This window comes from Falco naumanni, chromosome 4, assembly GCF_017639655.2.
Source record: "Falco naumanni isolate bFalNau1 chromosome 4, bFalNau1.pat, whole genome shotgun sequence".
Taxonomy (NCBI): domain Eukaryota; kingdom Metazoa; phylum Chordata; class Aves; order Falconiformes; family Falconidae; genus Falco; species Falco naumanni.
Genome location: NC_054057.1, coordinates 23,107,158 through 23,119,518, shown reverse-complemented (window position 1 = coordinate 23,119,518; position 12,361 = coordinate 23,107,158). Strand labels below are relative to the sequence as shown.

General features: G+C 41.3%; 1 protein-coding gene across 2 annotated transcripts in view; it reads left to right on the top strand.

Moving 5' to 3' along the window:
* GLI3 (GLI family zinc finger 3) overlaps nucleotides 1-12,361 on the top strand; it is a 215,689-nt gene that overhangs the window by 137,847 nt on the left and 65,481 nt on the right. For both annotated transcript variants that reach the window (XM_040593148.1, XM_040593147.1), the window contains exons 5-6: nucleotides 3,841-4,046; nucleotides 9,124-9,270. In XM_040593148.1, the coding sequence (XP_040449082.1) occupies nucleotides 3,841-4,046; nucleotides 9,124-9,270 (353 nt within the window). The remainder of the gene's footprint in view (nucleotides 1-3,840; nucleotides 4,047-9,123; nucleotides 9,271-12,361) is intronic.

The following is a 12,361-nucleotide window of genomic DNA, read 5'->3' as shown; positions in this document are numbered from 1 at the left end:
ACATCTGATGCTGCTCACGGCTGCTGAACGGGTGTGACCACTGAAGTTTTTAAGGCTGTGCAGACACCTCTGTGACATTCATTAAAGAAAGTGTCATGGCTAATAGGAAAAAACACACCTGTTTGCCCTGGCATTGATCTCACTACTTGGGCATGCATGCACCACACTCCTTTTGGGCAGCTGAGATTCTCCAGAGCATTAGAGCTGGGACAAGGAGAAGCTGGTAGGGTAGAGGTGGTTGGGAAGTGGGAAGACCTGTATTAGATAGGGAAGTTGTGTGGCAGTCAAGGTATTTCGGCACCTTAGTGGTGAGCAGGGAAGCAGTCTGGACAGAAAGGAGGAGGAGACTTCACAGCTGGCTCCATTCTCTGCTGCTTCTCTTCGATGTCAGGGATGTAGATGTAATCAAGGTTACTGAGAAAATAATAAAATCAGCCTAATGTGCCAGGATAAAAAAATGCGGTGATGAAACACAGCCATAGGATGTCTTTTATTCCCAAACCTGGAGACCTCCCAACTTCAAGTAAGTATTGGAAGTATGATAGGCTTTGTGTTAAATTTGAGTTGAGCTGAGTTTGCAGAATCTCTGGGAGCAGACTTAAAGGTTCTGATTCAGAAAAGAGTGTGCATCTGCTTCACTCCCTCTCTCTGAAGGAAGCCTTAGTGCTCCAAGTATGTTGTTGAACTGGAAAATCCCTGTGTAGGAGAGGATGCAGAACAAGTTCTGTCTTCCCATGGTTTGCAGGTGAGGCATAAAGTTTCAAGCAGCATCACTGAAAATGTCCCTGCCTTTTCTCACGCTGAAGCCTTGTTGCATCCGATGAAGTAGCCTCAGAGCTAAGGCAGAACACCATTTGCCCAGGCTGGGAACCAAAGTACATGTGAAATAAAAATGATGGGGGCGGACTGCCACCCACATCTGGAGATTTGGGAGATTTTATTTGCTTGTCACTGAATGAGTGTTTGCAGAACCACTCCTGGGCTGTACTGTTTGTTGTTTACAGGAGAAAAGTCATTCTTTATTGGTACACAGAGGTTACAAAGCAGCAGCAGCTAGTAGTGTGTTGGGCTGCACCCTTTCTAAAAGTCACATTTTAGTTTGAAGGAGGGAGTTAATACTTTTGAAAGATGTTCATAGTGAAGTTTAATCAAGGAGGGAAAGGAAGAGGAAAAATAGTGACATTTATTGGAATAAATCAGGAGGGTTCAAACAGTGGGAGCTGAGAGCAGATGGAGGCAGGAGGGAAAATGAGATTGTAGGAAAAGGAGGGTCTGGGAACAGAGAGGAGTGAGAAAAGTATGGGCTGGAAGTGAGCAGAGAAGTTAGCAGCATGTTAAAATCAGATGTTGGAGAGAGGTTAGTAAACATCAGAGTCAAGAGCTGGGAATTTTCTGTGGAATCTGATGACTCCTTATTTCTGTCTCTGATAATACAGCTTATATGCCTGTTGTTGATTGATGGTACCCAGGTCGGCATCCTCTCCCCAGCATCCTTGGAAAACTGAGGAGCTCAGAGGGAGGAAGAGGCAGGGCTGAGGAGGAGGAGAAGCGGTTGAGTCCCAGTGTCCTTGAATGGCTCCCATTGGATCTGGAGGGAAAAGCTGACAGCCTGGCTCTTAATCTTGCTCCTGCAGCAGCGTTTGGCTGTTGGCCAGCTGGAGAGTGAATCACTGAGGCTGATACAGACTTTCAGCCTTCTTGCAAAAGCTTTTAAATAGTTTTCTCTTCGATGTGCATCAGATAAGGCCAGGGCTCCTGCCTGCCTGCCTGCACGCTCTTTGGGTTTCTCTCTCTTTCTGAGCTGAGATCACATTAGAAAAAATGACTTGTAAAATGACATCCAAACTTAGTTTCTTTGTTACTCTTGTATTAAATTTTCTCTACTACTGTATATTCCTCGCTGCCAGGATGGGAAATTCACTCAGTAATGTGATATTCAGCTGTGGTATTTTTGCTTCCTACATCACCATGAGTTTCAGGGCTCCTGCCTTCTACACTTGGCCTGACAGGGAACCGCGAGACAGCAAATGCTTCATGGCTGGTGGGGGTTCACAGTACCCACACAAGTAAAGCTTCATTTCCATTGTAAAACAAAGGTGCTTCAAAACCACGCAGAGAAGAAGTGCTCTGAGGAAAGGAGGTGCACAGTGGGGGAAAATGCCTCCTGGTTTCAGGTTCTTGGTGTGTTTTAAATATGGTGAAGGTGTACCAGTGCATGGCTGGGCTTCGTGTAGGTCACTTGCTCAGGTGCCAAAAAAGCATGATTGTGCTGCCAGTACCTGCTGCTGGCACACAACAAATGCGTCTCTTTAATGAATTTTGGAGCTAGGAGGTAATTTCATGTGAGAAGGCTGAACAGGCTTACCTTGCAGAAAGCTGTAGGAGGGCAAGAAACACACAAAAGCCAAATAGGGAAGGGAAGGAAAGGGAAAAGAGGAAGAAAAAAAGAGGAGGAAAAATCTTTATTCCCCAGATTTTATGAGCCCTCATGGATTTTGTGGCAGGGAAGCCTGCGTCATGTTGGGAATGTAGCAACTTTGATCTTTGTCCCACTCATACGCTAGCATTTCCAAGCTGATGGCAGGGCAGAATTGGCTCCTACGTAAGATTATGTTCTGTTGGCCTTTTAGGTGACAACAACTATCTCCATTGATCATGGTATGTGTATGTTAAAAGAAAAAAAAAATACATTTCTTGTTTTATTATTCTTCGTAAGCCAGCAGCATCAAAGGAACAGGCTGCCCTCACTGCTCTCACAGCTGCTGCCTGTGTCTGTGCTGTATATATGCTAAATTAATTGGAAAAACAGGGACAAAAAGGCATTTAGTTCGGGTCAACCAGTTGGACTACAGCAAATGCATGACAGGCTTAATCATTGTCTTTTGCCAAAGAGCAGGTTGGCAGGGGCAGGCACTCCAACCCCTCCTGATGAAATTTGGACTTTTTCCAGTGCCTTTGGAGGCGGGATGCTGTAAGAGAAAGGTCTCCACACAGAGCCCGGACGCTGTCATATCAACAGGGGGGGGGATGATGGGGAGGGTAACGGCAGGTTATTTATCTTTTGTCAGCTGTGAACTCAGCGTTCAGCCTTGGTTCATCACAGCTTCACACACATAGCCTGAGAAGGCACCAAAGCTCTCCCTTTGCAAGAATGAGGTAGTTAATTAATGTGGTCATGTTAAAGGCATCAGCCTCTGGTGCCATGCTAAAAACAAACATAAGCAAGCAATCTTTCTTCCTTTGTCTCCAAGTTTTATCCATCTTAGGGAAGGGACATCAACAAAAAGCTGCTCCAAAGGACCCAGCTGTCTTAATGGCTTACAAAGTTTGGGTCTTCTGACATGACTTCTGTGTACATGTGCAATCTTACACTTGCAGGGATAGTGAGCTGGCCAATGAAGGGAGCAGGTGCAGTGTTGCTCTCCAGACTTGTTTTTCCAATAGCCACATGGTTTTGGAGACGTAAAAGATTCAGCATCTGAGTATGTCTTCCATATTGCAGCAAGAATGAATATGTGGTATACAGGGTGCATATTTCACACTAATTAAAGTTATTTTCTGCTGAACTCCATGGGGAAAGGGTATTGAGGGATTTAAAGATTAAGCTAAATATAAACTTATGTTAAAATTGGTCAGAGAAATGTTGCTAATAATGGGTACAGAGAAGAATTAATTTCCTATCCTTTTTCTTTCCAGGCAGTTGACTTTAGTGGAGGTTATTAAACGTGCAAGCCAGTTGCTATTCTTCAAGAAATGAATGTGTTACCTTTACAGTATTTTTCTTTATTCTATAGGTAACCTGGCTGTTTTTTGTTTGTTTTTCTTTCTTTTTTCTTCCAGGCCTTCTGCCTTATCTAGTAGCCCGACATACTCAGAGCTTCCGTTCCTTAGAATTTCCCCGCACCGAAATCCTGCTGCAACATCAGAGTCTCCCTTCAGCACCCCTCACCCATACATTAACCCTTACATGGACTACATCAGGTCCCTGCACAGCAGCCCGTCCCTTTCCATGATCTCGGCAGCCCGTGGGCTCAGCCCAACAGACGGTGGGTTAAGACAGGCTTCTTGTTTTCTGTCATTGTAGCAACTTAAGTTATATTAATCTTGTCAAAATTTTTTCCCCCTTGTTCAAAGCAGCTTCAGCAGGTTTGTCAGACATATTCATTATGTCATAAATGTTTCAATACTTCATCAGCCGATCATGGCTCATTTGTACATCTCACAAATGTTGAAACTTCAGGGAGAAGGGGGAAAAAAAAAAAGAAAAGGCCCTGCCTCATTCAAAATTTAAGCTGGAAGGGTGGTGTATGTCTTGTGATATCTTTTGTTTGTGGAGGTGACCCAGGGTGTGATTCTGATCTCCCAAGAAATCGCTTTATCTGCACTGAATCGAGCCATATTCTTCATGAGTGTACATCAGTGTATAACCATGGAGTTCTTCAGGTGTGAAAAGCTTATTGATTGAAATAGTATTTTTCAATCATAGAAAGCATGCATTGAGTTGTTGTATTTAGTCAGTAGTTCTGTTAAAGTTATGTAGAATTATTTCTAGTTTATCCTAGTCAATGATACGGCCAAATGAAATGATGCTGATGTAGAAGAAGTGGCTGATGATCAGGACTGGCCCCTTCTGTTTAAATGGTGGGCAGTACACTTGAAATATCAGTGCTTTAGGTCTTGGTGTGACCATGGCTATTACTTTCCAGGTTATTTCGGTTGAAGCGATCTCCTGTGATCACTCTTGTCATTACTCTGGCATATTTCCGATTCATTTAAATGGGAGTTTTGCCGAAGTGAGAAACGAATAAGAGTTGCAGAAAGGTTCAGTCTTGTTAGCAGTGGGTTTTTCAATAATGGATAAGCAGTTTGACATTTCAAAATTGTAGCATTTGCTGAAGAGAGCTAAAATATAACATACTTGGAAACAAATATGTAGTGAAGTTAATTAAACTATTATTTTAACTATGGGAAAGATCTTTCTAGTGTGTGCAGAAACTTACCAGAGTTCAGCTGCCTTTAGCTGAATTTGAAAAATGAGTGGTACACCCTATCCAAATGGATAACTAATTAATCCTCGCTTATAAGAACATATACCTTTACAGTTAATCCATTAGTTATGGGCACATATTTTTATGAGAATGAATTTTAATGACCTATTGTCAGTCAAGGCATATGGCATGCACATAGAGCTTTCCTAGCAGCACTTTGGTTGTTGTATGAATCCTTGCTAATTCTACTCTTTTTGTTATGAAAAAAATTACTGTTTTGAAGGAACAATTTCAATGCTCAGAAATATATGCTTTTAACTCTGGGAGCACTGGAGCTTTTGATATAGGATAAACATGATAGAGCTGTAACGTAATGGCATAAATTGGGAAAATTCTTGCTATGTATGTTTGGGCTTTTCACAGAAGCTAATATGCAGAGTGTTTTGCTGTCTTTCCTTTGATAATCTTCAGATCACATTCCTGCAGAATTTCATTTATGCTTAAGGTATGCTCCAGTCGCACACACAAATAGAGGAGGGAAGGAAACCACCTGTCACGCAACCATATGACATTAACCTGTGTGTGTTCTTGGTCTCAGGTACACAACACTGAATTCGCTTGCATAGATGTAGGCACCTAGTACTATCAGAGATACGTTGGGGTATCTGAGCTGGCACCCAGCTGAAACTCCAGAAGGGCAGAGATCTCCTAGAGGTGCTTTGCCATATTCACCAGGCCAGTGGTTATCTCTTTTGAAGTCTAAGTTGTCTCAGGGTACAGTTTGGTTCCAGATTCTGGCCTTTTAGGTCTCTACAGAATAGAGATCTGTAATCTGGGTGTGCTGTTTTGCCATTGTAGTCCAGTGAGTTATCTAGGTACTGAAGTCAGTGGAGCCTTGGAGAACTATTCAGTTCACCCAAATACAGACACCTGCACGTTACCAGCTGAGTTAGGAGCTTCATCATAACTGCAGTGGTACTAAGATTCATCTGTCTACAATGCTGGTGTTCTGTGTCAGTTCAGCTCTATGAAATACCTTGCCTTAGCCTTAACTCCAGCTGCCACTTCAGAAAGGCAGTGTTCTCCTCTAAGGCCTGTTTCGTACCTGCCAGCCTCACGTAGATGCCGTGGATACCCATAGGTTTTCAGATGGCCTGAGACACCTGGGCATGGACAACACATCTGAGGATGCTCTGTAATAACACTCGTCCTCTGAGCTTTGATTACTGACTGTATACACAACCTTAGCCTTTTATAAATACGAGCTAAACTTGCTATCTTAAGCTTCTTTGGGTTTTAAACAAATATGTGTTACTTCACATTTCCTCTAGGCTCATGGCTCATCTTTGGTCAGTTGCCATAGCCCAGGGGTTGTGCAGCACCTTGTGAAAATACAATAACTTGATTGAGGCATTGGAGATTCTTCAGTAAAACAACATGCTCACTGAAAAGCTGTTACATTTGTTCTCTAGGGTCCGTAGTTTGTTGCGTGATCAGTCATGTATATAGTGAAATGTTTTTTTCAGGTGTACGTTCCTGGGATCAGGTAGCCCAAGTCATGGCTTGGGCGCTACTAAGAATGCAAATAAACCCCCCTGATATTTAAAGGGGTACATGCACATAAATGTGCTAATAACATAAAGGGCACCGTGGCTTAAGTCATATAGCATTAAAACTTTGAAGACTTGAAAGTTGTTATTGTTCTTCTGAAAGTCATAGTGAGATTTCTCTTGCTACCCTAATTGCTTTAGGCCAGTTAGATAATTAGGTCAGTGTACTATTGGGCTCAGTCTGTCAAGTCACAGACCTGGGGATGGCCAGGAGCCAAAACAATCTGGAACATAACAAAGAGCAGTTTCATATACACTGCAAGTCTTGCCAGCTGTAATGGATGACCGCCACAGCAGCAGTAATAGTGGTGTCTTCTGTCTCGTCGCTCCACCTTACCTAGCAGAGCTGGTGGGCCAGGGGTGGCCGAGCACTCCTGTGAGTAACACAGAGGGTGTGGGGCAGGTTGTTGGTGTGTGTAGAGCAGAGTGCTCAAACGGAGCTCAGCAGTGCTCGCAGTGCAGAAACAAATGCCGCCTCTTGTAAATAAAGCAGGGGCAAAACTGAAGCTACCCAGGAGGGAATTCAGGGCTTTGGGCCTTCCCATTTGCCCTTCATTTACCCTTCATGGAATACATCATTAGTAGGCTAATTTTTTATGTTTGAAGAAGGTAGTAAGGAATGATCTTTAAAGAGCACCAGAGCATTTCTTAGCGTATGGAACATTTAGTAATGCCATTATGTGCTCACTGTGTTTTCTGAAGCAGTTAATTTTAAAGTTTTCAGCCAGTGTTATTGTTAGTTAACCCAGACACTTATGTCAGAAAGCTCAGGAAGTATTTTCAGTGTGTCTGGAAAGATATGATGGTTGCCTACTGCTGTAAAACTTTGAAAATCAGTGATTCAGTCTGAGTTACTCCTCTTTTAAAATTTTGTCTGAATATTTTTTTGCTGTCTTACAGAAAGTGGGTGGTGACTGAAATAGATTATATATAATTGAGAATTCAACTGGTAATTTGGAAAAAGTACCAACAACCTTTAATTTCTCTCTGCTCATTTTTTATGCCATTCCTGTTCCGGTTTGATGTACTTTTTATTTTTCTGAACCTTTCCTGAAATTGTTTATATTTAACATTATAACATCAAAAGCACATTCTTCCATTTTCTTTGGTAAAAATAAAGACACTTTAGAAATCTGCTGCTGAATAAACTTTTCTCCAAGCTCCAGTGCCATGTTTGGTGTAAATATTCCTTTTAGTGTAAATATTGATTCTTTGCTTCTAAGGTTTGCATTTAGGATCTGATTCTCTGTAACATTACATTCTGATAAATGTAAGTTATCCTTTTTAATAATACTGTGTAAGTAACAGTATTCAAGTTATCGTGGGAAATCAAAGAATTTCAGCTTAAAATTTTATTTCCATTCAAGATTCAGTTGCTGGGGTCAAAGAAAAATCTCATTAAATATTATGAAAGAATATAAAAGTAATCTGTTGGGGTGTAGCCCATTAACCTGGGGAACTTGGAAGTGTTTTAGGCAGACTTATGTACCATCTTCTGGTGAGCAGAGTGTAAGGAAATGTTAACTGTTTTGCGAGTGAGACAAGTAGAGAGCAGGGAGGAAGGCTGCTCACCTCTGGTCACATAGCAAGTCAGAGTCAGGGTCAAGGAGATGGAGCCCAGCTTATCTTATCAGTATTCACACAAGCCCATGATATAACCCTCTACTTACTGGAGCATCTGAAGCCTGCTGACATGAGATGATACTAAAATTATGTGGATTTTTGTTTGTCCAGAGTTGCCCGTTAACTTGATGGCATGCTTGAAAATTGCAGGAGAACAGAAAGCTTGCATATTATTTTTACGGGAGTCATCAGAGGAGGAGTGCATCACTCATCTCCCTGGTGGGATGCAGAGCCTATGTAGTCTGTGGTTTTGACTCTGCAAAAATGCTTGCATGTCAAGGACACTTGTATATGAACTTTGAGTCATGGGATGGCCACATTCATTGACTTCAGTCTGTCCTCCCAAAAAACTGCCCCTATCTTGTCAATTGACAAACAGCATTTGTCCTGAAAACGTGCTTTGTCCTTGTTTAAACCTAAACTTATACACAGACTACCACCATGAATGAAAATCTTCTGGTCCTCTAAGCAGAGACTCCAGAAACTTGAATGCTTATGGAAGTTCAGCTGTGGTGTTACCTTAGAGATGGAGTCCTTTGGGCCAGGGATGAGGTAAATGGGGAGTAAAGCTCTAGGAAGGTTTTCCTGCTTTTTTATGTCACTTAATAAATCATACTAATTTCCATTGCTGTCAGCCTGTCACTTTTTGAGTCACTTAATAATAAATATAAAACTATGAGATCACTGAGCTCATTAATATTTTATGCCTTGCTGTTTTTTGAATGGTGTTTTTGCAGCGTCATTGGTTGAAATATATTGACCGGTAGTGGCATACTGCAGACATTGCACTACATTAAAAATAAACAAGCTGTTTTAATAACCAGAGAAACCAGCAATGTGATAAAACTTTCCTTCTTATTTATCTTACGTCATTAACTGTTCTTTTTATGTTGTGTGTTTAGCTCCACATGCTGGCGTCAGTCCAGCTGAATATTACCATCAGATGGCTCTGTTGGCAGGCCAGCGCAGCCCGTATGCAGACATCATTCCTTCAGCTGCCACTGCAGGAGCTGGTGCTCTTCATATGGAATATCTTCACGCTATGGATAGTAAGTGACATTTTCTAGGAATATAAACCATTCTATAAAGCGAACCACGTGGGTTGTTCCTGGTTTGATCCAGAAGGCCTCCATGTGGATGGAGAAGTGGGAGTCAGTGTAAGCTTCCTGGTGAGGCTGGAGGGCCAAAGCATTGATTGCCAAATGTGCAAGGGTTACGTCAAGTCTGAAAGTAGGCTTTTGAAAGTAAGTAGGGAGAGGAACAGGAATGCTCCTGGAAACAGATTATAAATTTCATTTCCAGCAGCTTGAGTGCTTTTGAAAATATCCTTTTCTGTTCACAATCAGTAACTCACTTTCATCATTAGGGTGAGTATTTCCCTCATGAGCTCTCTGTTAATACAATGTTTACATCTGATTTTCCCACAGGAGAGCATGTTTTCCTCCTTTTTAGAGAGTGGTAGCCCTGCTTACAACTTGGGTATCATGGACCAGCAGGCCTTGAGACTACTTCTAAGGTGGTTTGCTGAATTCTCAAGGATCTTGACTTAGTTTTCCCTAATAGTAAAAACCTTCTTTTCCCCACTTCAGCATCTTTCAGATCCCTGATCTATCTCCCTTTCTCTGAAGGAGGAAAAGAGAGTACCCCATTCCAAACTGCTCAGTACTGCTGCTTTTGATCAGCCAGCAGTGATTAAGCAGAGCACTCCCTTTTAGTCATAAGATGCCTACATGCTTTTTGGGATGTACTCTGTTCCTTCCAACAGTGGAAATAAAACGTGATGACAAGAAAAGGTAGTGACTGTTGACTCTTGCTTGGTAGTACAGAGCAATACAATAGCATGAGACCACCTTGTTGTCCCACAACTTTATAAAATATTTATTAGCATGCAGTTTCTTCTTCCCTGCTGTTGGCTGTATGCCATAGCTGCTGATCTCAATGAGTGTGGGAGCTGGGAGTTTCACCTGTGGAACGCATGGGAATATAGATAGCTACCTCTGAAGAACACTTGCCTGGGGTGTGAAGTAGTTGAATAAGCAGCAGTTACAAGAATCAGGCAAGGCAGATAGTTGTGGAACTGGGCAGGGAAACTATTTTCGTCCTGTTACCTTGATAGTTAAGGATTTTTTAATTCAGTTTCGGTTATCAGTCTCACTGCACTGGTGGTGTGCGTAGTGATTTTACAGTAATGTAACATCCCTTAGGTCCAATTCAGAAACATAATAAACCCACACAGGTAGTCTGGACTTAAACCAGAAATTAATGTGCAGGCTTCAGTGCCTGAAAGCTTAAGAATATGATACTTCCTGATTTGGATTTTGAGAGGAATAGGGAGAGACAAGGTACCCTGCTAATGCATTTGATGCATATTAATAATAATCTGCAGAATGGAAACTCTGTTACGCATGGTTCAGGTAATTTAAATCTGCTGCTGTGTTCCAGTTGCAAGGACAAAGCCCCAGTTTGTATGAATGAACATGACTTCATTGAAGTAAAGGGATCATAGAACCATAGGATAGTTTGGGTTGGAAGGGACCTTTAAAGGTCATCTAGTCCACCCCCACCTGAAATGAGCTGAGATTTTATACTTTCAATGTTTTTGGTTCCTAGTGGGAGAGAGTTTCTGAATGCATGTAGGTAGCAGTATCAAACCACGTATTTGGATGCAGACTTGGTTGAATGGGCCCATTCAGTCTACAGGAAGACGGATACCCAGATGTATGCCAGAAAACTAGAGAAAAATAGAAGACATTGCAGTACTCGTCCAAATAATGGCATTTGCACGGAGGAGCTTCATGTGGTAGTAGAGATTGTGGATGCTGTAATCTACATAGAATTACAGCTTTTGCATCCCGAGGATGTTATCACCTCTTACTTAAGAGAAGATGTTTTGACCTTTGCCCATAACTTCAGCCCATTCATGAAAGGTACCTAAGCGCTATCTGTAATAAGGGTATTTGCTGTTACCAGCTTTAGCTAAGATATATTCAAAATGCGGTCTTTAATTTGTTTTGTGTTTGTTTTTAAAAATTAAGATCACACATTTGAGATTCATTATAGCAGCTACTTTTCAATTAGGGATTATTTCAGAGTTAAAGACAAAAAATGTGTAGCACTGTTATGCAAATGGGTTATTTTTAAACAGTAAATAGAGAATTACAATAACAGTGAATCGTAGTAAGGTCACTCAGCTCACCTTCTGTATTTGATGAGAATGTGTTTAGTCAGGCAATAGCTGCTTTTATCTAAATAGAGTATGAAGTTACCCTTTTACTTTGTAAAAACTAATTAAAACTATCTTAACTTGCATGGGTATACAGTAAATTAATTGTCATTAAGTAGGAATCTGAATGTCCTATCATTCATCATGCTAAAGAAAACCCCTTTCTTCTTTGTCAGAATTTTAGATTAGAAACTAGAACAAAACAATTAGCGGGAAGCTGATATTAAGACTTTTTTTTCCAAAAACTGTAAGAATGGCCATGTTTGCATTTAATAACAAAGTACAGTGATCAATGTGAAGCAATGCCATTTGTTTGGTTCCTTCTTCTTAAGGGTTTGTATGGTGATCTTAAAAGTACTCTTTTTGCCTTTGCCTAGTCTTGTCAAAGGAAACAGAAGAGAGACTGGTAGTTTCCCTCATTATCTGCTATCAAATTCTGAGCAAGTTAACTCACTCAGAGGCTGCTGCTCATTTATTCCACACAACAACCAAATAGATACAAGCAAGACATTGTTCTTTTGTGAAGCAAGTCTGTCTTCTAATTGTGTGTTTATACAGCATCTAGCACAGTAATTTGGCATCTCTACCCTCTCGTGTAGTACAAATAATAATTCCAACACCAGCATGCTCTGGGCTCGAAAGCGTGTTACATACAGTTTGTGCAGTTTGGGGTCTTTTTTTTTGCTGTGTAGTGCCAGGAAAACTGATTTCAAAATGGGGATGATATGAGGGGGAGAAGCATTGATCAGAAAGTTAAATCTTGCCTAAAGAGCAGAAGACTTCTTGAAGCTCTGAACTTCACTGTCTGTGAACTGTCTAATACGTCGTGGAAGAATAAGGCCAAGACCGTGTATCCTTGATTGTCATTTTCATCATCATGTTCTGTGTGGCTTGAAAAGTGGACCAGAATTTTCTTT